The sequence below is a fragment of the Amphibalanus amphitrite genome, unplaced genomic scaffold, assembly GCF_019059575.1.
Source record: "Amphibalanus amphitrite isolate SeventyFive unplaced genomic scaffold, NRLGWU_Aamphi_draft 000368F_arrow, whole genome shotgun sequence".
In the NCBI taxonomy this organism is placed as follows: domain Eukaryota; kingdom Metazoa; phylum Arthropoda; class Thecostraca; order Balanomorpha; family Balanidae; genus Amphibalanus; species Amphibalanus amphitrite.
The window spans coordinates 532202-558673 of record NW_024881862.1 but is presented as its reverse complement, the minus strand read 5'-3'; the positions used below and the strand labels follow the sequence as shown (position 1 = coordinate 558673).

At 51.8% G+C, this 26472-nt stretch overlaps 1 protein-coding gene across 17 annotated transcripts; it reads left to right on the top strand.

The window, feature by feature from the left end:
• The first annotated feature begins 3981 nt into the window (after positions 1-3981).
• LOC122389691 (twinfilin-1-like) lies at positions 3982-26442 on the top strand. 17 transcript variants are annotated; one of them, XM_043381948.1, is made up of 9 exons: positions 3982-4055; positions 12314-12437; positions 21588-21699; positions 21937-22099; positions 22360-22464; positions 22921-23053; positions 23487-23630; positions 24898-25019; positions 25311-26442. In XM_043381948.1, the coding sequence occupies exons 2-9, from the start codon at positions 12335-12337 to the stop codon at positions 25461-25463; spliced, it is 1035 nt and encodes a 344-aa protein (XP_043237883.1). In that variant the 5' UTR covers positions 3982-4055; positions 12314-12334; the 3' UTR covers positions 25464-26442. The 17 variants fall into 17 exon arrangements, with proteins under 17 accessions (XP_043237883.1, XP_043237880.1, XP_043237897.1 ...); XM_043381945.1 differs by having other exon boundaries at positions 4006-4064; XM_043381962.1 differs by having other exon boundaries at positions 4009-4048.
• Positions 26443-26472: the final 30 nt, after the last annotated feature.

Sequence of the window (26472 nt, the reverse complement as noted above, 5' to 3'; positions counted from 1 at the left end):
AGTAGCAGCAGATGATGCCGTCGCGGTAGAAGGAAGTGAACAGAAGTAGCAGCAGATGACGCCGTCGCGGTAGAAGGAAGTGAACAGAAGTAGCAGCAGATGACGCCGTCGCGGTAGAAGGAAGTGACACAGTAGGGCGTCGCCAGCTGAGGGCGCCGCCATCCGAGGGCGCCGCAACCCGTCGCACCGCCGTCCTCCGCGAGTCTTGAGAATAGCGGTGCCGCCGAGAGAGCGTCGCCAGCTGAGGGCGACGCAAAAGGGCGCCGCCAAACGAGGGCGCCGCCGTCCGAGGGCGCCGCCGCCGGAGCGCCGCGCCGCCGACCGCCGCCCGCCGCGATAGAGAGAGGGAGTCGCCGCGCCGCCGCGAGAGAAGGACGAGAGAGAGGAATGGAGGCGACGGTCGGAATGTCGGAGGCATCACGCCGTCGTCCGCCGCGCGCCGCAAGGAGAGAGGAGGTGTCGCCGAGAGAGCGCCGTCGCTAGCGCCACCTAGTGGCAGCAGTCGGCGCGACCATGAGAGCGTCACCAGCCAAGGACGCCGCCGCCGGAGTACCGAGCGTCGTCGCCACGGGCGCCGCCTGCCGTCCGCCGCCTGAAGCGAGCGAGAGAGAGCGTCGCTGCTAGCGCCACCAAGTGGCAGCAGACGGCGCGACCAAGAGGGCGCTCGCCGGAGAGGAATGGAGGCGACGGTCGGAATGTCGGAGGCATCACGCCGTCGTCCGCCGCGCGCCGCAAGGAGAGAGGAGGTGTCGCCGAGAGAGCGCCGTCGCTAGCGCCACCTAGTGGCAGCAGTCGGCGCGACCATGAGAGCGTCACCAGCCAAGGACGCCGCCGCCGGAGTACCGAGCGTCGTCGCCACGGGCGCCGCCTGCCGTCCGCCGCCTGAAGCGAGCGAGAGAGAGCGTCGCTGCTAGCGCCACCAAGTGGCAGCAGACGGCGCGACCAAGAGGGCGCTCGCCGAGAGAGCGTCGCTGCTAGCGCCACCAAGTGGCAGTAGACGGCGCGACCAAGAGGGCGCTCGCCGAGAGAGCGTCGCTGCTAGCGCCACCAAGTGGCAGCAGACGGCGCGACCAAGAGGGCGTCACCAGCCGAGGCCGCCGCCGGTGGTGGAAGACCCTACGAGTCTACGACTACAGGTGGCGCTGCGGGCGGCCTGCTGCTGAATCAGCCTGGGCGCCGCCAACAGAGGCGGATCAAGGAAAGGAGCTGCTGCGCCCGACCGGGCGCTGCCCCCTGCGGTGGCAGCCAAGCGTTGCCACCCACCGCTGCGCCCCACTATGGCGATCTGCTGCTGCAGCCCGGGCTCCGCCGCCCACTGCTGCGGTCCGGGCCCGCTGCCGGCTGCCTGCTGTCTGCTGCCGCCCGATGCCGGCTGCCTGCCCGCTGCCGACCTGCCTGCCCGCTGCCGGCAGCCCGGCAGCTGCATGCCGCCTGCCTGCTGTCTGCTGCTGCCCGCTGCCGGCTGTCTGCCCTCTGCCGGCTGCTTGCCCGCTGCCAGCAGCCCGTCTGCTGCGGCCCGAAGCTGCTGCCGGCTGCCTGCCTGCTGTCTGCTGCTGCCCGCTGTCTGCTGCCTGCCCGCTGCCGGCTGCTTGCTGTCTGCTGCCGCCAGCTGCCGGATGCTTGCCCGCTTCCAGCAGCCCGCCTGCTGCGGCCCGAAGCTGCTGGCGGCTGCCTGCCTACTGTCTGCTGCTGCCCGCTGCCGCCTGCCTGCCCGCTGCCAGCAGCCCGCCTACTGCGGCCCGAACCGGCTGCCTGCTATCTGCTGCCGCCCGCTGCCGGCTGCCTGCCCTCTGCAGGCTGTTTGCCCGCTGCCAGCAGCCCGCCTGCCGCGGCCCGAAGCTCCTGCCGGCTGCCTGCTGTCTGCTGCCGCCCCACTGCAGCGGCCCACGCTACATCGCAAGCGGCAAGCGCAGTAGTCTGCCGCCCCACTGCTGCCCGCTGCTACAGACCGGGGAATGCCGCCCCAGGGGTGGCCGAACGCTGCCACCCTCATGCACCTGAATGTCTGTGTAAATGTCCGATGTCTGTAAATATGTCTAATGTGTGTATGACTTGCTGTTGCTCCGCTTGAAGGCTGCTCCGTATCCCTGCTACATGTGTTATCGCGGTCGGTGCATTTTTTCGGAACGTCCAAATCTGTCGACTGTAAGGCTTTACTAAAGACCCCCTCCCCGGAAGTAAGGGGATTTAACCCACCTTGCGGAGAAGGGGGTATTTATGTAAAGCCCGCGCCTGTAGGAATAGGTTTTCCTGGTCGACGGGCGCCGCGTCGGAACGCGAGGCTGGCTTTCACCTCGGGCGGGCTGACCGTTCCGACTCCCGCCTCGAGCTGGGTTATAACGCGTGAGCGCCGGCCGATCGGGGCTCTCGTGTGGTGGCTTCGCTCGAGGTAGGTGTCCCGCTGACCCGGAGGATGGGGCTTTGTGCTCACCCCGCCTCCCTAGCTAGGCTAGGAGCAAGGTAAAGTAAATGTGTAGATTGCGCGTGTTAGGGTATGTTAGGCTAATCTGCGCGTTTATTCTGAGGCGACGCAATTTCCCGTAGACGTACATTCCCGAGCAGTCTTGTTTCATTCTTTGGCGTTATACTTGTTTTATATAAATAATAACTGAGCAGAAATCTTTATCTTGTTTGGCAGAGAGAGACATTCGAGACGAGAGACGAAAGACGGAGATAATGAATGAGTCACGGAGTTTAAACATTAACGTAACGTAAATGTAATAATAACGTAACTTGCAATTAAGACGGTGTAATGCACACCGCAACCCACGAGGGTGCGCGACCCAACCGTGTGTGCCCAAAGGTGATGCATTCCCTGTCCACCGGATGCCAAAGTAAAGTAAATGCAATAGTTGGACCACCACGGCCGGGTGGCAGACGGCTGTCGGGGGATAGAACGGGTGTTGGCGGTAGCGCTGCCGCTGGCATCACGGGTACATTACAGTAGGCAGGTTGAATTGGGTTAAGTTAGGCGAAGTAAGGTGGTTAGGACCAGGTCAGACCGTAAGGCCTGGTCAGGTTGATTTTAATCTTTCATTCTATTTTGACATAGATAGGCCTATTACCTATGTTTTTGCTCAAGCATGAATTTCATTAGGTAATGAGTTAATTTTGCTTTGTTTTTATCTGTCTTGTTTTGTGTTTTTGTCCCTTATATTTTGCAATTTGCCCCATAGGCAAGGGTGGAGCTTTTCCAGGGAAGGTGGTGGAGCATGATTGGAGGCGCTCAACCAGACGGCATAGGAGGGCACGGTTTCTGAACGCGCACTGATGCCTGATTCAAGCCACAGAAAAAGTACCAGATTGTTTTGCTTTTTAATTACAGCGGGAAGAAAGGTGTCCGGATAATTTCGTTACACCCCCTGTAATGTTCAAATGGTTGCTACATTCGAAATCAGCTAAAAAAAACTAGCCTAGAAACATGTAAAACTCGAAAAAGCAACCGAGGTCATCAAAGGTCATTGAGCTGACCTGACCTTCAGGTGACCTCGACATCCACCCTAGTGCATGGGACCAGCATCATATCACATGTTTCAACGCTTGAAACCACGTGAAAACTGCAACCGCGCGGCATAATGCGAGCCGACATACGCCGAATCGCGATTCGGGCCAAATATGGTCTCGAGAAATAGGTCACAGGTCAAAGGTCATTTGGGTCAGGGTCATGAAATTTTCAGGGTAGGTGTAAAATTGATAAAATCGGGGGCATTGAAAGTTTCGTCGCGATCGGACGGTTTTTACGCGAGTTACTCACGAAAAACCGATAAAGCGCACCCAAAAAGGCAGAAATATGCACATGCGATATCCTATACTGCGAAAAAAGGTGCATCATTTTTTAACGTCGCCGACAAATTGTAATTACCCTAAGCTCAGGCAGATGTATGATAGAAAATCCCCCAAGTTAAATACACTACGGCGGAAATAAAATACCCTACGGCGGAGCTCGGTTGCAATTTGTAAATACGCAGCCGAGCCCCCGCTGACCTTGGACGGGATTGGCCGGACGACATACTAGAATCTTCGTCGTCCGAGAGACATCGAACGCGGGGTTCAGGGTATACAGGGTGCGGACAAAGTTCTGTCATATTTCCGCATTTCCACAAACAAGTGCAACCTGAGCAGCTATATTTTATAAAACCACCAAACACTGGTTTGCCACATCTTACCGAATGCTTTCACTCCCCCCTCACTCAATATAACCCCCTTCAGCGGCTATAACCTTCTCCACACGGGGGCGGAAAGACTGGCATGTTTTGAAGATGTAGGCGGGGTCCATCGCCTCCCACGTCTTCACGATGTGCGCCTTGAAAGCCTCTACATTGGGATGAGACACTCCCTGGACCTCCTCCTGCAATACGCTCCAGATGCCGTAGTCGAGTGAGTTCAGAGGCCTCTTGCACCAAAATCCTCTTGCACCAATGCTTGGATTATTTTGCATCGTATACCAAATCGAAGACTCAAATGTGACAATTTGCGTGTAAAATTTATCAAGCACCTGTAGGATTATGCATTGAGCTATTGCAAACAAATTTACCACCGTTTGATTAGCTTATTCTGAAACCGGTTTTTCGATTTTACCTAGCTAGGTAGTTTGGTGCAAGAGGCCTCTGGTCGGGTGACTGAGGGGGCCACATCTCTTTGCGCCAGAGATGGGCCGCTCTCCGAGCTCTTCCGTCAGCTTCTGCTGGGTGGAATTTGCAGTGTGCACAGGCTGTTTTGCCAGCAGTGTGTCCTGCTGGGACACAAAATTGCCATCTGGATAGGTCTCCAGGATCCATGGGATGACGTCATTGTCCAGTTGACGTTCGTACACCGCCCTCTTCACCTTCTCATTGGCGTCAATGAGGCTCATTTGGCATTTCTTGCCGTCCGAACCCACCACGCCGAGCACCATCACCTTGTGTGGATGTTTATTCACCGGATTGAATCGAACCATCGGATCGACAGTCTCCCCTGCTCGTATTTGGGCTTTAAAGGGACCATCCCACCTTAACATTAGTTTTGAGTTGAGATAGCCAAGTTTGCGGCCAGGCTCAGAAACCACCATTTATCCTGGTCGCAACCCCCGCAGCTTTATGGTGTTCAAGAAATTTCTTCCCTTTACTTGCAGGGTGGGACCAGCTTAGTCCCTATCTCTTAACCATTAGCGGTTTGTTGATGACGTCAGCAGTCATTTCAACGCCCGCCATTCCTTGAACCCGAGTTTTGCTGACCTTGAGCTCCCTTTTATATCAACGTGAAATCCGTCGTCGGCGCTGAGAAAGCCTATTGCTTTTCATTGTAATTTGAATATTAGAAAATACCCACCACTGGAACTTGGACTGATATTATACCAAGGCCGAAGATGATCAAGCTGCCTGCTATATCTGGAGCTTGGTGTTCAACTTCAACATGGAATGAAAAACAAAATATCAAAGCAAACTGGATATGGTACTGCAAGTTTAAGTCCAAAGAAATTTGAAGAGCTGACAATTGACATTAATTCTTTTCCCGCAAGGTTTCCATAGGAGATCACACCATGAAGAAATATTTTTGATGTTAACAGTTGAAAGGGGATTGATCTTCCAGTTTTGACAAAAGACGCTGCTGACTGTCCTTGGAAAAGGATGTCGGCATGAGGTGCAATTGTGCTTGTGAAGTGGTTATAACTGGTCTTTTCACAGTGTTAAATTAAATGTGCCATTGCAGCCAAGTGTGTTATCATGTAAGGTAAAATCAAAACTACAATGTTGATTTTACGAGCATTGAGAAGGCTGGTAGGTAACACCTGCCTGTGCTCGTAAATCATGCTGCCAAAGTATTCTAAATTAATTTTATCATACACTTTTGTTGTCCAGAATGGTTGCACTATTGTTTGGTATCATATTATTCCATGTACATATGGTAGTGTTAAGTCCGACCAACATGTTACCAGATTTGAAGCTGTTACGTTACCTAAGTACCTACCTGTTTTTTTTTTTTTTTTTACTGGCGTGGTGAATGTCACCTGGATTTTGTTTTGAGGTGCAGACCTAGTAACTCTGACTACATGGGTTTGAAGCTATTATCTATTCTGTTTTTACTGGCCTGGTGAATGGCGACTGATGTTGTCTGTGGATGGCACTGAAACAAATTTTGAGTGTCAACTGCCATGTACAGTGTTTTAATACAATGCTGAGGGCTGAAAGTTGTCTTGTTTAGAGTGGTGAAAGTTCAGGATATGCCAGCCACCATGGTGGGTCAGAGTTAATGTGTTGCAGTCAGTTCGGCTTCGGCAAGCACACGGTTGGGCATACGCATCAAGTCCTGCTCTGCCATACTTTCAGCCAATTTCACCTAGGCAAGTCTTTTGTTTTTTCTGCCAAAAGCTATGACATTGTGAATTTCAGTGCTGTGGCCTGTGTGTAGCTTTCAGGAAAGCAATTCTAAATAAAGCTCTGATAAAGTGCATGAAATCAGCAATGCAGCCCTCTATTACATTTTCTACAACATCTTACTTGTTCCTTGCATGGAGAGAAAAATGCAATGTTATGAATTCGTTTATTCACATAATTTGACAAGCATGCAGTTACCTGCTACTATCACTGCACAAAACAGAGCAGAAAACATCAGTTGATCAAACACAAGACACAACAGAAGTTTACAACATAGGCCTGCCGAACCTGCTTCCTCCCACCACAGTTGATGCCATTTCCTAGCCTGGCTTGATGTGAGCACTGAATAGCTGCTTTGTCTAATTACAGCTCACTACCATTCAACTTAAACTACTCTCTTTAAAGTAAGAGTGAGAGCGTTCAGTGTTCATAGCAGCTCGACAGACGACAGACAACAAACATCTTGACAAACCAACCAGTATTTGATTTGGCTAATGATTTATGTGCCTGTTGTATCATGGCCAAACTACTTTAACAGCAATAATCCCTGTTTCATCTTGATCTTGCTTTTAATTCCATTTGAACTCAGATCTTGAAACAATCATCTGAAGTGATATCAGATACTGGCTTCTGTTTCTCTTGAAAGCAAGTTAAAACAACAATGATAAACTAAGGCAGGAGATGTGAGTTGTGGCAGTAGATTTTTGATTCAACATATGTCAACCTTATATTGCTTGAGACCTCTGTGACAGACAAACAAATATTTATAGTTTTTTGATAGTTTGGATTCTTGGCTTGATTTAGCAGATCAGCTGTGAACCTTGACTTTGAAATCACATAAATGTCATGGTACCCGAACGAATCCTCGCATGACATTTCTTCGTCCGCATTTCTTCGTCTACAAATCTTCGTCGGTGCATTTATTTGTCCATCAATGCTTACTCTTGCATATATTTGCGTTGAAGAAGAAATGCGAGCCGATTTTCATATACCCTGATGCGAGACAAAGTAATGCGATACGAATAAATGCCCTGACGAAGATTTGCAGACGAAGAATTGCGATACGAAAAAGTGCCATAAGAAGAATTGTCCTGGAATCCTTTGTTGGCCATCATATATTGACCTTGATAAGATAAACGCATCATTCGCGCAATATTTGTCGCAATTTGATACCAAATTATTGCTTCCAAATGCCGACGTAAGGAAAACCTTTATGTGACGTCATAGAAACAGAGGAGTTCCCAAAAAGTAAACAAAAATAAAAGTCTTATATCTCGAAAACGGTTGAATATTTTCCGGTAAAATTTGGTAGATGTTCATTTTCGCTCTTTGTGATTCACGCTACATCACTTTTATGCCAATTCATTAACTTTTTTGAAGGTGGGAGGCAGGGGCGGCGCCACGGGTTTTCGATAGGGGGGGACGGGGACCTTGCCTGACCGAAAATCCCAAAAGTAGATACTGATCGTGTATGCAAAAAAAAAAAAAAACGAGGCACGTAACGCCGCGAAACTTGGCAAAGCCCAAAACACATCGAATGGTGCATCCCGTTTCCAAACTTATCCTAGGACACCTAAGATCGATCACCTTTTCAAGCATCCTTGCCTCTAAAGTCTAAATCAAAATTTGCAGTCTTGCCAACTCAAAGCTGGTTTCCTACAAGCTGCGAATTGCTTAGGTATGAGTAGCAGTGCCAACTATTCTTACGTTTCGTACTTTCAAATTTTCGATCTTACGTCTGGTCAGCTTTATGGCTTCACCATCAAATAGTCATGGAGGAAAAGTGGGAATGTCTTCTGCTCTGACAAGTGCGCCAAAACTGCTATATAATTTCAGAATCATGACATCACCACCTGATCCATATGCAACGGGCAGGGTGCAGCTAATGGCTAGCCGTCAGTGGTCATGTCATCGGTGGTCACTCAAAAGGTCATGCTAGGTCATGGAAGGTCACCAGCCGTTATTTGATCACACTTTCTGATGGATTTTCTTACCAAGAGCTTCGCGGAAAAAACGAGCGCATGCACCGTTGAAAAAAAAAATTGAGTGAAAGGGTCTCAGGTCCGACGACCTCTGCAGGTGAAATGCCCCAGGTTGGATTCCGGTCCTTGTTGATTAACTTCGTCAAAAATGGCAGTAGAGCTGTGATGTCGGCACCATTGTGTTCGTCATGATCGAGCTGGCACGACCTGCATCGTTCTCATATTCACCCTCCAATCGTAACAACTACAGCAGGGATTGGCAAATGGCGGGGCACCCCCTTTGGGAGGTAATGAAGGTCTCTGGAAACCTCATCCCTCATCTCTTTAGCATTAGTGGCTCTCCTTATGGAACAGGTCTCTTGGCTGGTCTGTTTCACCCCAGAATTCAAAGACTAGTCAAGGTAAAACCGAGCGCACCACAGTGAGCACAATTTGATAAGCTGGTGTAGGTATCTCAATTTTCATGTAGAACCTTTCACGTATCACGTACCTAAAACCCTTTCGTGCACTCATGCAAAAGCAACTGCCATGTTTCAACAGCTGGTAATGGCATTTTCACAGCCGCTGACGTAAGAAGGGGAGGGGGGCTCGATTAGACCCCCAGCCGTTCGGCCGCCCACCGAACTTAGTTTTGAAGAAAAAAAGAGTGCTATCGAACCCCTTGACGAGAGGGAGCCGATGCTACCCAATTATAAGGTCTTGGGCTACTGCGTGCTTTTTGGTCCTGCCTGTAATCTATCCGAACACTTCTCCCCAAGTGCTGGGGTTAAATGGCATAGATTTCAAATGGTTCCTGTGGTAGAACTGCCATGCTTGAATTTGACTTACATATTAGGAATGGACAATATCCATAGAGTAACGGAAATCTATTGAATTTCAGTAGACTTGGTTTTGTCGGCAATGGGGTCTGGCAGTGGGGTGGGGAGGTAATAACCCTGTGCCTGGCGCCCCAAAAAAGGGAGGGGCACGATCCCCGCTACCGATCACCTTATAACTACAGGCATCACAGCTCCACACCTTTTGCAGATGGCCAGGACCCCCTGCAATACATCCCAACAGCAATTTTTATTCAGAACCTGCCTTGATTAACCAACGATGCATTAAATGCGACGGATAACTCTACAATGCGTTATTATCAACTATTGAACGGGCCTCGCCGATAGGGGGGTACTGTACCCCCCTAACTTTCGATAGCGGGGGACCTGTCCCCCCCGTCCCCCCCGGTGGCGCCGCCCATGGTGGGAGGGTCCCTTTAATGCGCATGACTGTTCGCCAGGTGACTCCACATTTTGCCGCAACCCGCTTATCGGTCATGCCCGATCCGGCCGCCGCGCGCAGGCACCCAGCGACGAGGCAACGTTTAGCCTGCCTATTCATGACTGACCGTGAATGGCTGGTAGTTTCTGCCCTCCAGCCAGGTGGCTAGGTCACCGAAGGTTACGCCTGCGGCTATTCGCTGCCCAGAACTCAACCGCAGCGCGCGTAGGCGAGCTTACCATGCATATGACAGAACTTTTTCCGCACCCTGTATAGAACGGGGGACCATCAAAGCGTCCAAAACCGCAGCATCCAAAGTACGCAACATCCAAAACCGCAGCGTCCAAAGTACGCAACGTCCAAAATACGTCCAAAATCGGGTATATAGGGAGCATTCACAACGTCCAAAACCGATACATCCAAAACCGCAACATCCAAAACGTATCATCCAAAAACGCAACATCCAAGGACGCATCATCCAAAGTACGCAACATCCAAAGTACGCAACATCCAAAGTACGCAACATCCAAAACCGTTAGGTTAGGTTAGGTTAGGCTAGGTTAGGTTAGGTTAGGTTTCCTTATGCCCGGTAGGCATAAATCAGTAGGTTAGGTTAGGTTGGGTTGGGTTGGGTTAGGTTAGGTTAGGTTAGGTTAGGTTAGGTTAGGTTAGGTTAGGTTAGGTTAGGTTAGGTTAGGTTAGGTTAGGTTAGGTTAGGTTAGGTTAGGTTTCTTTATCCCCGGTAGGCAAAAATCAGTAGGTTAGGTTAGGTTAGGTTGGGTTAGGGATAGGCAAAAATCAGTAGGTTAGGTTAGGTTCGGTTAGGTTAGGTTAGGTTAGGTTAGGTTAGGTTAGGTTAGGTTGGTTTTGGATGTTGCGTGCCTTGGATGTCGTGGTCTTGGACGTTGTGGTTTTGGAGGTTACGTACTTTGGATGTTGCGTCTTTGGATGTTGCGTTTTTTGGATGATACGTTTTTGGACGGTGCGGTTTTGGATGTTTCGGTTTTGGACTTTGTGCGGGGTTAGTCGTTCCCAAAATAACGTCACGGCAGTCCTATACTAGAAATTCATCCCTGTTAGAACTAATCACTTATTTTCAAATTCCGATTATTCAAAAAAAGAAAGTATAGACTAAGACAAATAATCTATGCTAAGACATCATAGAAATAATTGGTATAATCTGCAGAGTAAGGAATGGTCTTGGAAATGACTCATTTTCCTACTGAAATTTGAGAATGGGTATGGTAGAAAAGTTAGAAAAGATCCGTGTTCTGGATGTTTTTCGTGACCATCAGAAGCCCATCAATTTACCCCGTAAAGCTTTTCGGTACCTTTTTTCTTGTACCTTAATTTATTTTGTCACTGGTTTTTGATGCAAGGTCCTAAAGTTTGTTATCATTATCAGGATCTATATCAATATACCGGAAAAACAGGTTTTCATTTTTGATGAAATTTAAGGCCCTTTATGTACCGATGACATTTTTGTGTGTGGTGGGTAGATCAGTAGGGCTAGTTCAAGTTACTTACTTTGTTATAGGCCGTGGGTTTGTTGAAAACCAAACATACGCATTGGGTTTGGTTTTGTTCTTGGTTTTGGTTTTGTTGAAGAAGTAGATCTTATTTCACAGAAGGTACCTAACATTCGTGATTTCAGGTTGCGTTCAGAAGCATTCAACTGCAATGATAACCACAATTTATCTGCATTTATGTATATCTGTCATTTCCCTATCGGTCAATGGTACCTACCTTGATCTGTTTCATCAGCATCCAAAGAGTGGGCATTCAAAGTCCAATTCATCTTGCTATTGCTGGGGTCGTGAAATATGCCGGTAATTGTCAAGTTTAAGTCTTAAGCAGATTTCATTGATAAATTTTTCATATTTTTACATTATTTGACATCCTGAATCCAAAAATGATACTCATATGTCTAGCAAATAAAAGAAAAAACAATCAAACCTGACCTAACCTTACCTACTTACCTATAACCTACCTACCAACCTACAACCTACAAACCTACAACCTAACAACCTAACAACCTAAAACCTACAAACCTACCTACAACCTAAAACCTACAAACCTACAACCTAACCTAACCTAAAACCTAAAATTTTTGCTGTTACATATTCGTATCAACAGCGTCACAATTGTAGTTAGGACCTAAACTTGACATATACCAATATGCCCAGAGGGTACCTCGACCTCTCATGAACGGCCACCAGTTTGTTGAGTTACTTTGCAATTCATGACTGTAGATTGTGTAGAATGTGGATGGGCTTGCCTACAGTTGACAGTTTGCATTTTTATGCAGCTTTTAAAAAGCAAGATCCTGTACCTATGGCATCTTACTGCCGGTTTCACAGGTCATTTGTACCATACATTCTGATTTTGCTGAGCTGAGCAACATTTAAGATGATAGTCTTGCCATCATTGGACCCTGGATGCCTTATAACATCGAATGTGATCACCATAGGAGCTAGGAACAATTAAGGTGGAATAAGCCATCCATATCAATTTGTTATGTCCCATTAAATCAGTCATCAATACAATACTTGTCCAACAATTGACATTATGGCAAGGTTGATATGTTAGATAAAGAATTGATATCATTGATGCATTTTGTATTGCAGATGTCACTTTGAGTCTTGCTGGTCTGTATGCACTAAGCAGCATGTTTGGATCACATCCTTTTCAATTAACTCATATTCATTTTTTTATTTTCAGGATTGCACTGTTTGTTAAACCATGTCTCACCAAACTGGAATAACAGCTAATGATGAATTGGTGACATTCTTTGGCAACTGCCGCAATGGAAGTGTACGAGCTGTCAAAATTTCCATTGAAAATGGTAAGTATGCGTTTACTTTCTTTAACCTTTCTGCCGTGACAACCAAGAAAAGCGTAACTCGCATTTTTTCGATTTTGAGATTTTGATACCATTAGATAGAGAATAGCAATCTCCATCTTTCTGCAAAACCGTTTTTCGAAATTCGTATTATTTTTCGAGTTATATCAAATTTTCTTTTTCGAGAAAAGCGTAAATTTTTTTCATCCTCCCTGACCGCAAGCAAAAAAAGCGTAACTACAAACGCAGCTATTAAAAAAGCGTATCTGCAGCGGTCAGGACGATGTGATAGGCAAGAAAAGCGCAACTACGTAGTTGCGCTTTTCTTGCTTATCACCGCGCTGACTTTTACGCACTTGCGCTTTTTTGCCTTTCAGGTGAATGCATAACACTTGGTAGAAGTTTAATTTTGCCAGGGAAATTTGCATTAAAAATGTATTAAGCCCTTCTTGCTTGCGTTTGCCGCCTTTCTATGTTTCACCAATATCTTCTAGTAGGTATCCGGGCGTTTGAATGGAGGAAAACTGTAAGATAAAAGCAACCAAAGTTCAAAACCACCAACTTGAAATAGTAGGTATAGGTATGGGGTGCCATGCCATACCCTGGACCAAGGCCACACGAGCGATATCAAATAGTTTACTTTATTTATTGTGGTGCATGCTCGCTGTGAACTCTTATCAGAAGCGTGTGCAAATTGCGGTTTAGGAGCAGACTTGGTCTCTGAAGAGGTTTAGAACTAAGCGATAAAAAAAAACGGAACAAAGGTCCACGTGCAGCTAAAGGAAAATGTGAAATCAGGAGTAGAGTCGAGCGAGTTCTGGTGAAATAGGACGATCAGGGGCGGGATCTTCCCACCTGCATTTCGACATCCCAGCATTAAGAGAGGCGACCCAACCCCACATGGCCGCCCGGCCAGCCAGCACCGGCAGAGCTGACCATATGGCCGCCCGGCTTGCCCGGTCTGCCAGCCCCGACAGGGCCCCCCCCCCAGGCCTGACCTGCCAGCACCGACAGGGGCGACCCCAAGGCCGCCCGACCTGCCAGCACCGGCATAGGCGACCCAACGGCCCCACGCCCGCCCGGCCTGCCAGCACCGGCAAAGACGACCCCACGGCCGCCTGACCCGCCAGCATCGGCAGAGGTGACCCCACGGCCGCCCGGCTTGCCCGACCTGCCAGCACCAGAAGAGGCGATACAAAGGCCGCCAGGCTTCCCGACCTCCCAGCACCAACGGGGGCGACAGCCGACAACGTGGCCGCCCGGCCTGCCCGACCTCCCAGCACCGACAGGGGCGACCCCAAGGGAGCCTGACCTGCCAGCACCGAAGGAGGCGACCCCACGGCCGCTTGGCCTTGCAGCACCGGCAGAGGTGACCCCACGGCCGCCCGGCTTGCCCGACCCGCCAGCACCGACAGAGGCGAGCCCACGGCTGCCCGGCCTGCCAGCAACGGCAGAGGCTACCCCAAGGCCGCCAGGCCTGCCAGCACCGGCAGAGGCGACAACGTGGCCGCCCGGCCTGCCCGACCTGCCAGCACCGGCAGAGGCGACCCCACGGCTGCCCGGCCTGCCAGCACCGGCAGAGGCGACAACGTGGCCGCCCGGCCTGCCAGCACCGGCAGAGGCGACCCCACGGCTGCCCCCTTTCCAGCACCGGCAGAGGCGACCCCACGGCTGCCCCCCTTCCAGCACCGGCAGAGGCGACAACGTGGCCGCCCGGCCTGCCCCGCCTGCCAGCACCGGCAGAGGCGAGACCCCACGGCTGCCCGGCCTGCCAGCAACAGCAGAGGCTGCCCAAAGGCCGTCTGGCCTGTTCGGCCTGCCAGCACAGACAGATGAAACCCCGCGACTGCGCGGACTGTCAGAACTGACAGGGACGAAAACATGGCCGCCCGGTCTGCCAGCACGAAACAAAGCGACCCCACGGCCGCTTGGTCTTGCAGCACCGGCAGAGGTGACCCCACGGCCGCCCGGCTTGCCCGACCCGCCAGCACCGACAGAGGTGACCCCACGGCCGCCCGGCTTACCCGACCTGCCAGCACCGGCAGAGGCGACCCCACGGCTGCCCGGCCTGCCAGCAACGGCAGAGGCGACAACGTGGCCGCCCGGCCTGCCAGCACCGGTGGAGGCGACCCGACGGCCGCCCGACCCGCCAGCACCGGCAGAGCTGACCATACGGCCGCCCGGCTTGCCCGACCTCCCAGCACCAACAAGGGCGACCCCAAGGCCGCCCGACCTGCCAGCACCGGCATAGGCGACCCAACGGCACCACGGCCGCCCGGCCTGCCAGCCAGCACCGGCATAGGCGACCCAACGGCACCACGGCCGCCCGGCCTGCCAGCACAGACAGATGAAACCCCGCGGCCGCTCGGACTGTCAGAACTGACAGAGGGGAAAACGTGGCCACCCGGCCTGCCAGCACGAAATGAGGCGACCCCACGGCCGCCCGACCTGCCAGCACCGGCAGAGTTGAGCCCACGCCCTCCCGGCCTGCCAGCACCGGCAAAGACGACCCCACGGCCGCCTGACCCGCCAGCATCGGCAGAGGTGACCCCACGGCCGCCCGACCTGCCAGCACCAGAAGAGGCGACCCAAAGGCCGCCAGGCTTCCCAACCTCCCAGCACCGACAGGGGCAACCCCAAGGAAGCCCGACCTGCCAGCACCCAAGGAGGCGACCCCACGGCCACTTGGCCTTGCAGCACCGGCGGAGGCGACCCCACGGCTGCCCGGCCTGCCAGCAACGGCAGAGGCTACCACAAGGCCGCCAGGCCTGCCAGCACCGGCAGAGGCGACAACGTGGCCGCCCAGCCTGCCCGACCTGCCAGCACCGGCAGAGGCGACCCCACGGCTGCCCGGCCTGCCAGCACCGGCAGAGGCGACCCCACGGCTGTCCGGCCTGCCAGCAACAGCAGAGGCTACCCCAAGGCCGTCCGGCCTGTTCGGCCTGCCAGCACAGACAGATGAAACCCCGCGACTGCGCGGACTGTCAGAACTGACAGGGACGAAAACATGGCCGCCCGGTCTGCCAGCACGAAACAAAGCGACCCCACGGCCACCCGACCCGCCAGCACCGGCAGAGGTGACCCCCACGACCGCCCGGCTTGCCCGACCTGCCAGAACCAGAAGAGGCGACCCAAAGGCCGCTAGGCTTCTCGACCTCCCAGCACCAACATGGGCGACAGCCGACAACGTGGCCGCCCGGCCTGCCCGACCTCCCAGCACCGACAGGGGCAACCCCAAGGAAGCCTGACCTGCCAGCACCGAAGGAGGCGACCCCACGGCCACCCGGCCTGCCAGCACGAAATGAGGCGACCCCACGGCCGCCCGACTTGCCAGCACCGGCAGAGTTGAGCCCACGCCCTCCCGGCCTGCCAGAACCGGCAAAGACGACCCCACGGCCGCCTGACCCGCCAGCATCGGCAGAGGTGACCCCACGGCCGCCCGACCTGCCAGCACCAGAAGAGGCGACCCAAAGGCCGCCAGGCTTCCCGACCTCCCAGCACCAACATGGGCGACAGCCGACAACGTGGCCGCCCGGCCTGCCCGACCTCCCAGCACCGACAGGGGCAACCCCAAGGAAGCCTGACCTGCCAGCACCCAAGGAGGCGACCCCACGGCCACTTGGCCTTGTGGCACCGGCGGAGGCGACCCCACGGCCGCCCGAATTGCCCGACCTGCCAGCACCGGCAGAGGCGACCCCACGGCTGCCCGGCCTGCCAGCAACGGCAGAGGCTACCCCAAGGCCGCCAGGCCTGCCAGCACCGGCAGAGACGACAACGTGGCCGCCCGGCCTGCCCGACCTGCCAGTACCGGCAGAGACGACCCCACGGCTGCTCGGCCTGCCAGCACCGGCAGAGGCGACCCCACGGCTGCCCGGCCTGCCAGCAACAGCAGAGGCTACCCCAAGACCGTCCGGCCTGTTCGGCCTGCCAGCACAGACAGATGAAACCCCGCGACTGCGCGGACTGTCAGAACTGACAGTGACGAAAACATGGCCGCCCGGCCTGCCAGCACAAAACAAAGCGACCCCACGGCCACCCGACCCGCCAGCACCGGCAGAGGTGACCCCCACGACCGCCCGGCTTGCCCGACCTGCCAGAACCAGAAGAGGCGACCCAAAGGCCGCTAGGCTTCCCGACCTCCCAGCACCAACGGGGGCGACAGCCGACAACGTGGCCGCCCGGCCTGCCCGACCTCCCAGCACCGAAGGAGGCGACCCCACGGCCACTTGGCCTTGCAGCACCGGCGGAGGCGACCCCACGGCCGCCCGACCCGCCAGCACCGGCAGAGCTGACCATACGGCCGCCCAGCTTGCCCGATCTGCCAGCACCGAAGGAGGAGGCCGCTCGACCTGCCCTACTTGCCAGCACCGACAGGGGCGACCCCACGGCCGTCCGGCCTGCTAGCACCGGTATAGGCGACCCCACGGCCGTCCAGCCTGTCCGACCTGCCAGCACCGAAGGGTGCGACCTGACGGCCGCGATTGCTAAGCATGAAGCATGAAGTCTTAGCATGAAAAGTCGTGAGCTATTTCGAAAGGCATCTAGGCATCCGAAATGGAGAAAAGACGTTTTCGTCCTGGCGTATTTGAAACACCGCATATTCGCCGATACCATAAGATCTCGCAAGCAAAAGAAGCGTAACTACGTAGTTACGCTTCTTTTGCATTTCGCTATGGAGCCGCGCGCTGCACATACTGGACCGGCCGGACTGGAGTGAATGTAGTTACGCTTTTCTTCCCTACATGCCTCGCTGCAATTTGAGCATCGAGTGAAAAGCAAAAACACCTTACACCATTTTCTAGCAATATCTTATATGCCACGTAAAAAATATTTACACTGTTAGGTTCAGTGCAGTATTGCGAACAGTTTGACACCAAGTTTTCTTTGATTGTTTAAGAACCGACGATAATACAAGGTAAAACAGAAAAATCGCTCTCCTGAAAAATCGTCAAAAGCGAGTTACGCTTGTTTTCCTTTTCACGGCAGCTTTGCTGTACCAAATTTTCTGCATTTGTTTAAATCGTTGGGGATAGGTAGGTATTGAATTGTTAGCACCCTAAATGAAGTTAGGGTACTAAAAGCAACCTTGCTTGGCTAGCTGCTTATATTGCATCCATATTTAGAAACTTATATGTGCCTTTGCAACCATCCAGCTGTTGGTAGTTATGTTTGTTGTGTGGCCCCTATCCCATCTGATCAAAATTTGATTTCTCCTGTCCTTATGTAGCTGGTGGCCATCACATTATGTGTCACATGCCAAGTCAGGTTTGACCAAATGTTTCTCACTCACAAAGTCTCAATAGCTGGTGATTCACTGACCTTTTATGCCAACACTGCTGATTCTGTCATAAATGGAAGTTACTAGTAGTGCCTCTTGACCTTTCACTGGTGAACAGGGCAGCCCTCAGACTATTGGTAAGTGAGAAGCCAAGAAATACCATCAAATTGGCACTGTGCTCTGACAAATGAGCACAATACCCACAGTGACTATAAATACAACCAGTATAACGCCTTTTGGGGCGACTAACGGAGCGAGCGAGAGGGTGAGCCTTGCACGTGCGAAATTTCGAGGGGGTACCTCCAGCTGACTTGTGCACGGCACCCTACTAACCGGTCTCTAGCGATGTGCCAAATTTGAGCACAATCGGCCCAGCCGTTCTCGAGATCTGGAAGCGGCACTCTGCACGTGCGCACGTGCAAAATGGGTCCCAACTGACTTGTGCACGGCACCCTACTAACTGGTCCCTAACCGTGTACCAAATTTGAGCGCCATCGGTCCAGCCGTTCTCGAGATCTGGAAACGACCCCTGCACGTGCGCACGTGCAGCAGCACCCCAACTCTGGCACATGGATATGTAGTGCCTAGTGGGTGCCTACCTACATGCCAACTTTCAGCGCAATCGGCCAAGTAATTACCAAGATATTGCAACAATTACAAAACTGACACCTCTTCGTTTTGCACGTGGCGCGTGCATTAGGGGTCACCCACATGCATCGGGAATAGTGCAATACTTGGTAGAAGGAATGAAGCTACCCTACAAAAATTACCGCATGTAAATCGGTCAAGTGGTTGCTGAGATATAAGCCTCGCAAAAGCGTGACCACGGCCGGCCGGCCGCTCATACTCAGAAATTTCCGTTAATCTAAGGAAAGACTACGCTCGCTTCGCTCGCTCCGTAATCAGACAATACCAACAGCTTTGGGGCCAGTGCACCTTGGGCTGATTATACTGAAAATTGGCCTGATTTTTTTACAATGAAGCCTCAAACACAGATCTGCATTTGTGCTCTGTCTGATGTATTTATAATTTATATTCTTGAATCCACATAACGGGTGTCTAGTAATTTTTGGCACAAAACTAAATGTCTCATAAATCACATATATTTTGCTCAAACGTCACCAAACTTCACACATGGTTGGAAGCACTCATACTTAACGCTATCTGATCAGTGCAGGCTGCTGTTGACTCCTCGTCGCTCGGCACGGCGCACGTGCTCCGGGACCCTCTCCATCATGGTGCGCGGCACCTCCTCTCGGATCGAACGAAGAACCCTCTGAATACGGTTCTTCAGCTGGACTTCTGATGCCGTTCTCCATCCGCCCTTGTAAACTTCCTGCTTGACGATGCCCCAGAAGTCCTCGATGGGGCGCAGCTGAGGCACGCAGGGCGGGTTTTCATCACGCGCAACAAACGGCACCCCAGCCTCCTCCAGAAGGGTGACCGTTTTCTTGGCATAGTGGGCCGCTGCCAGGTCTGGCCAAAAGATAAACCCACCATGAGGGTACTGTTCTCTCAAAAATGGGAAAAGTTTCTTCTGGAGACACTCTTGGCGGTAGAAGTCGCCCCCTACGTTGGTGCGGCTCGGGCAGATGACAGGGCTTGACACCCCCCTGGGAGAGATCGCCACCCAGACGAGAAGCTTTCTCGGGAACTTTCCCACAGGCCGGAATCTGACGTCATCCGGTACGTCTCTTCCAGGGCCAGCGTAGAAGCCGGAGTTTGCGGGCATATCACTTCCTGAGAACGTAAAATAGCTCTCATCATCCATGACCATCTCCAGTTCGGCGTTCCTCGAGAACGACCCACGGGCCAGCCGTCTTATCCGGGTCTTCTGCCGCTTTTCTTGCTCAGGAGTGACCTCGGGCACCTTGATCCTTTTCTTATACTTTATGTTGTTATCATGAAGGATTTTCGCCACATACTGATGAGATTCGCCAAAACGCCGGGTCAGCACGCGCAGGGATGTTCCAACGCGTCCCTTGGCGGCATTCAAAAGAAGGAGCTTCTTCTGGGGCCCAAGTTTGGAGGGTTTTGCGCCAGCTTTCCCTTTACCGGCGTGCTTACTGCTACCCCTAGTCTCAGTGCCCTTTAATATACGGTAGGCAGTTTTTCTCGACACTCCTGCTACCTCCAGCCGTGACACAACCTCGCTTTTTGGTAGGAAATGGTGTTCTTTGGCAAAATCGGCCACAAATTCACGAACCTCCGTTTTATTCAAAGTCTCCATGATAAGTGAATATTGCACGAAAATAAAATAAAAATGTTGTGGCGCCTGCACAATTGTTAGGTCTTCATATGCAAAGAATTTCAGTGACATTGGGTGACATTATTGTAAATAAAAATAAATCAAACTTTTGTGCCAAAAATTAGTAGACACCCGTTAGAGTGGGGTGCAGCATGACCCCAGCATTATTAAAGGATACAATGGCCAACCATACCTACTTAAGTGAGATCAGTCTATGATTATCTGCACAAATCGCTGGACCTATTATCTGCACAAAATGCTGGACCTCATGCAAATACTGCACTCAGCTTTCTTCATAACCTGATGTTGATTACAACATATGCTAAGTTGTTCTTTGCATATTCCTCCTGCAATTTAAGCTCTTTGTTGGTCTTTTTGAAGTCTTGCTATTTTATATCTGACGACCAATAAACGATAGCGGTGCTACATTGCCGTTGGCTCCTTATTCGCCGTGGTGCGTCGCCCGATGTTCCATCCAATGGTGTAGTATGTTTGTCTGGTCGGTCAGAGCGACAGCTGAGTTTTCGCGACGGCGGGGCCTCAGAGCGGGGCCACGCCGCAGGGCTTGAGTAGAACGGCACTTACCGGCTGACCTACCGCAGGTACTGGCAAGGGCGGTGACATACGCTGCTATCAATCGCTTTGATTGCGATAGAGTGAGGTGACATATTTCACAGCTTTTGTGCTACCTGTTGAAACAGAAAGATAAAAATGCGTACAAACTATTGGCAACGACGGCCGCCTTGGCTGCTGCTACCCTTGCTTCTCTCACAGCTAATGCTACCGCTGCTGCTGTCTCTGACTGGTATCGAGCCTGTCCACTCATCACACACAATGTACATGTCCATGCGGCGGGCGCTCTGGACGGCCCCATCAGTCGCCGTGACTGAAACTACAACCACCCGAACGACTACGACCACAACGAAAAGGCAGGGGCGACCAGCGGGACGGCAACTACCTCTCCGAGCAAACCAGAGCCGACTGGCACTTCGACCATCATTCCGGGGCCGGGAGAGGTGGCCGACGGCGAACCGTCCTCTGTGAACGGATAGCTGGCTACCGGCCTGTCTGGAGGCTTTGTCAGGAGTGGCGAGTGGCAACAGGCCCGGTTTTCTGTAAGGAATGCACGAGTACGACAATAGCGCATGTGTGCACCTTCAACTGATCACGGTACCCGCGTCAGCTTTCGTCGAAATGCTTAGCTTGCCCGGAGTTGGCTCATCTGTGTCTCTTCTGATTACTTCAAAGGGACGATTATCAAAATGCGCATCTGCTGTTGCATTCAGCGATAAATCGTTGCTTGGTCCATGGTGTTGCCCGTGCATCTCGATGGAGTGGTGCGCTTAGGCCAGTTTATCTGGACAAAGGACAAAGATGGATGTCGGATGAGATCACACTGCTTCCTAACGATTCAGTGCACGCTGATAACTGAGAGGAGGTGCGGTGCAATATTTGATTTTGAATATTTGATTTTTTGAAAATTTTGATTTTTTTTTGCCGAAGCTGATGCTCTGCCAGCGAAATTGCAATTCTAAGCGGATCCAAACAGATTTCAAACCGCGACCCCGAGGCCCGTTCAGTAATGGGGGATCGTGAGCTGACCCGGAGTCCTGACGGCGTGTTTCAGAGCAGCTGAGCCTGCACACACACGTGCCGGCCGACTCGACCTGGGAGCGGGACTGGGACAGCGTGGTTCCCGACCTGGTCGATGACAAACAGCCCACCTATGTGCTCTACAGGTACGGGACGCTGCGGTATACTTACTTGCTTTACTGCGGAGTCCTTTACAGTTTACTTCTGATGACCACTCGTTAACTTCGGAGCGCATCCTTATTGCTTATTCAGCCGTCTTTTTCTATGTATTTATTTACAGTTCATTCCCGTTGTTGTGTTCCTTAAAAGAAGCACGTATTTTTATCGTGAACTTTGTCTAACTTCTTTTTTATTAGCGTGTCTTAGTTTCGGTAACGTTCCAGGCTGGACTCGAAGAACTCGATGGGTTTCGAGTGGCTGATGATCACCTGGTCGCCGGACGACTCGCCAGTCCGACAGAAAATGCTCTACGCCTCCACAAAGGCCACGCTCAAGAAGGAGTTTGGCGGAGCTCAGATCAAAGATGAAGTGTTCGCGACCGTAAAGGTATGATGCATTTTAACTTACTTGCAATGATCAGTGACCACAGTTCGCATATTCTTACTACTTGGTCAGCAATATCGATAGTCGCTGTTTATTTTTTGGGGACTGAATACGAGTACGCGATAGCAAAAGTTTGCATCAATGGTTCGCATAAAAGCTTGCTGTTTGTGTTTGCTTTTCCTGTGTTTGTGTCGGGAACATCGGCCTCCGGTGTCTATCTGCTATGGTCAGCGATATCACCATGGTGCCGCCTCTCTCCGCAGGAGGACGTCACGTTCAGCGGCTACCAGCGCCACCTGCGGGCGCAGAAGGCGCCGGCGCCGCGCTCCATGGCAGAGGAGGAGAAGGCAGAGATCCGCCGGGCGGAGGTACGACGACCGCAGTTTCACACTGTTGAAATTTGAGTGGAATCTCACACCAACACACAGACCTTTAGGCGTTCTTCTTCAAAATATGCTTGGGCTTAGTAATTGCCAGGCGGATGTGCATTTGACAGATTAAATTCAGCCTCTGTCCTTTCATGGTGCCCGAGGAGCGATGTTTGACGGCAACATTGATCGTCGTTTGTGCTACCTGTTGTCATGATACTTATGATTGCGAGTAACGCTGCACGAACCACAATAAATTGTTTCAAATGTTAATTTGCTCCCTTATCAGCCATTCCGTCACAATATTACGCTGTTGCAGAGCTGTAGATTACTTTCCTGTGTATTTGTGTAGCTAATGCTGGCAGCTGTGTGTATGAGTGTGTGTGTGTGTGTGTGTGTGGGGGGGGGGGGCAGGATATGACCCCGTGTGACCTGTGATGTGACCTTTCCATTCAGGTGAGTGTCGACGTGGCGGTCGACACCAAGCAGCAGACGATGGGCAGCGTGGCCTTCCCCATCAGCCGAGACGCGCTGGATGAGATCAGCAGGCTGTCCGAGGGCCGGATCAACTATGTGCAGCTCAGCATAGGTAGGTTAACTCGCTGATTGGACCTGGGACGTCCCGATGATGGGGTTCGGGATACTGGGTGTATTTTTAGCCCGGGTGGTGGTGTCTTTTAATATTAGACTGCCATGGATTACGACAGCGTTATTGGCAACATTCACTGTTTAGTGGAGCTCATAAGAGCTTCTACTATGGGGAAATGGTGTACTAGAATTATTCGCTATCAAAACATTTCGTAGCGACGCTACTCGAGATTTAAAGGCCAGGGGCGGTGTTTTAAGTACTTATTTTTGCTTAAATATCACTTCCTGCGTTTGAGAAAAATGACCATGACGCCTATGCGAGGGATCCAGAATCACCCTGGTAGGTATTGTTCTTACTGGTTTCCTTTTTCCCTCCTCCTCTCTCTCTCTCCCTCCCATAAGTTTTTTTATCATTTTCCGTTTCCGTTCGGCAGACCTGGACCGGGAGACCATCAACCTGGCGGGTTCGGACAGCACGCCCGTGTCGGCGCTGGCGTCTCGCGTGCCCACTGACCAGGCGCGCTACCACCTGTACGTGTTCACACACCAGTACGAGGGCGACGTCTTCCACAGTCTCGGTGAGTCGGCACGTAGTGGGTGTGACCAGGGTGTGCGGCGCACTGTGGGCAGTGTGACCGCGGCGCTGCATCATTCGGTCCAGAGTAGTGCCGCGGCTCGGTGAGAGTTCAAAGGCCACTTATAAACCACTTGCGCAATGTATTATGAGAATGCGTAACAAGAAACTCGAGTATCCTGTCTGTAGTTTTCATACATGATATAGGTAACTTATGTTATGACACTCGTCTGCAGGCCGCTGCGGAGTTGATTGTTTTTTTTGTGACTGACTCTGAATCCGACTCTAGATCCGACTCTGAGCATTTCTGTCTGAGCCCTTATCATTATAGTTGAGTTCAGGTTAGATATCTTCTTATCTTGCCTGGGACGATCCTCGCGGGTTCCAAGTCTATAGGTTTCAAATGTATTTTATGCAAAAAAAAAAAAAAAAACTATGAAATACAAAACTAGAATAGGCTCTGGCGCGGGCTCGTACGTCGTATGGAGCGGACCGCAGAACGCTCCTTTTGTATCGGTCGAGTGTCCGATCGAAACTGGATTACGCGTGTCTCGTATGCGACTCTGCTAGCGAATCCAGTAAAAAGGCTCGTGATTCCGTGCATCATGCAGCGCTCCGTTTTAGGTCGTCAAGCTGGCAGACAGTGGCATCTCCATGGATCAGATAAACTGAGGAGGGTAAAACGTCCTACCTTGGAGCCCTGACAGTCTTGTTTTCAAAGCAACAGGCACCAGGAAGTGGTCTTCTGCAGATTGCGTTTAGGCCATACGTATGCAACGCATGGTCATCTCCTCCGTGGAGATGAACATTGAACAGCCCACATGCAATCAGTGTGCCGTGCCTCACAGTCGCTCAATTCTGTTATCTTGTCCATATCTCGAACCGAACCGGACACGCTATCTCGGCTACATCGCTCCGGGTACCACTATCCGCCACCTGCTGGGTGACGAGTCACCGTGGGTTTTATCAGACAGGAGACAGGAGTAAGACAACGCTCATCCAAGACAGGAGTATGGTCTAAGTTTCGGTAAAACATGTTTTGGATAGGTCATCGACCGTACTATTGTCAAGCAAACAACTGTAGGGCATGCCTGAGTCATGCAAAGTTGCCTCCCGTTCCGGGCACAACTGTCGACTCCGACCGACTCGGACTCCGCAGCACTGCTAGTTAGTCAGGCCAGCACACTCGAATATCCACTATCCCCCCCCCCCCCCGAACTACCCCGTGTCGAAGTTGTTCACCTTTCACATATATCATCGCCCCTCCGCAGTGTTCATCTATTCGATGCCGGGGTACTGCTGCTCGATCCGCGAGCGGATGCTCTACTCCAGCTGCAAGTCTTCCGTGATTGATTTTATTGAGAATCAGTGTCAGCTGAACATCACGAAAAAGGTAAGCTGCACGGCTGATACGTGGTGTTAATTCCTAGCGAAGCCGTGTACAGAACCGTAGTAGTGCAGTGCATCAGAGCAATGGCGTATTCACAGACGATGTTTTGTTTATTGGAGTGGTGAAAGTTATACCTTGGCCACTCACTGGTAGTTATCTTACGATGGCTGTCGTAAGAAAAACATTCGTGCTGTTTACATGCGTGTAACAAGCTTCTGTTCATGCCCGCCTGTCGCTCACTAACTAATTGAAGTGTAAATCTGTGTATTGATGTGGTCTCTATTTCCCCAACAGATCGAAATAGACGACCCCTTAGAGCTGACGGAGCAGTTCCTACTGGACGAGATCCACCCCAAGAAGATGCTGCACCGACCAAAGTTCGCCAAGCCCAAGGGCCCGGCCAACCGGGGCGCTAAGCGGCTCACCAAAACCTCGCCGGACTCGTAGCCGAGAGGTGGCCCTCTCTTTGCGCGTGCTGTGCCGGTAAGCGGGCGGGGCGCCGGGCGCGACCGGCAACTGTCGTCTGCCACATGACTGCGGAGTGTTCTAGTAATCGCTGCGATTTTGCCGTGATCTATTTACCAGTGCCGTCACATGATTGGCATGTCAATCAGTCTCAGTCCGCTAGAGGTTGGCTGGCAGACGTGCGAACGGCGCCAAAAAGTCGGCGACAATTTCTGTGATGTGTAATCGTTAACTGTACGTCAAAGTCCTTTTATAGCAGAGTTTCGAAAGGTTTTGTATTCCGAGGAATTTGGCGTATCTTATAGGCTTGCTGGTGATAGCAGCCAAGGTTGTGATAAAGGGCGAGGCCACCAATGCAGCCTCGCTTTCTCCATATATTGAAGCACTGAAGCGCCAATCGATCATCTTGGATCAGCTGAGAGCGACACCCGGTTCTGTCGGCGATCAGGGGCTTCTGTATCTGTCTGGTACCAAACTTCCCGAGCCATCCTTGTGTACCTCTGGTGCGGTTCTTAACTTCTTCGTGCCGTGTTACTTCTTCAGACCCAGGATCGTTGGGTTTACCAAAGACTGTCGGAAGTTATGTATCGATGTCTTGAAAGTCGCCTGTCGGCACCGTCTTCATGCTTGGTATCGATTAGTTGTTAATCGCCGCTTTGAGATATAAAACGTAGCTGCACCCTGCGTTGATCAGATACAGGTGTGGACGAAATGTCATTTCGAGCTGTTTGCGGATAAGATACAGCAATATCTGCGCGTAATAAGCGCCAATTGGACGCTAATTGGATATTCGATCGTCGTGTGCTGATAATTGATACCGCCCTTTAGACCACAGGCCAACTGAAATGCGTATTTAATTATCAATTTCCACCTGGCCCAGGTAGTGAGTGGTGGGCGATGAACAACGCTGACGTACTATCCGCGACTCGTTTTATATGCGCTAATATACTGTGTTAGCTTATGCAGCTTTTCATTCATTTTTACTCTCAGA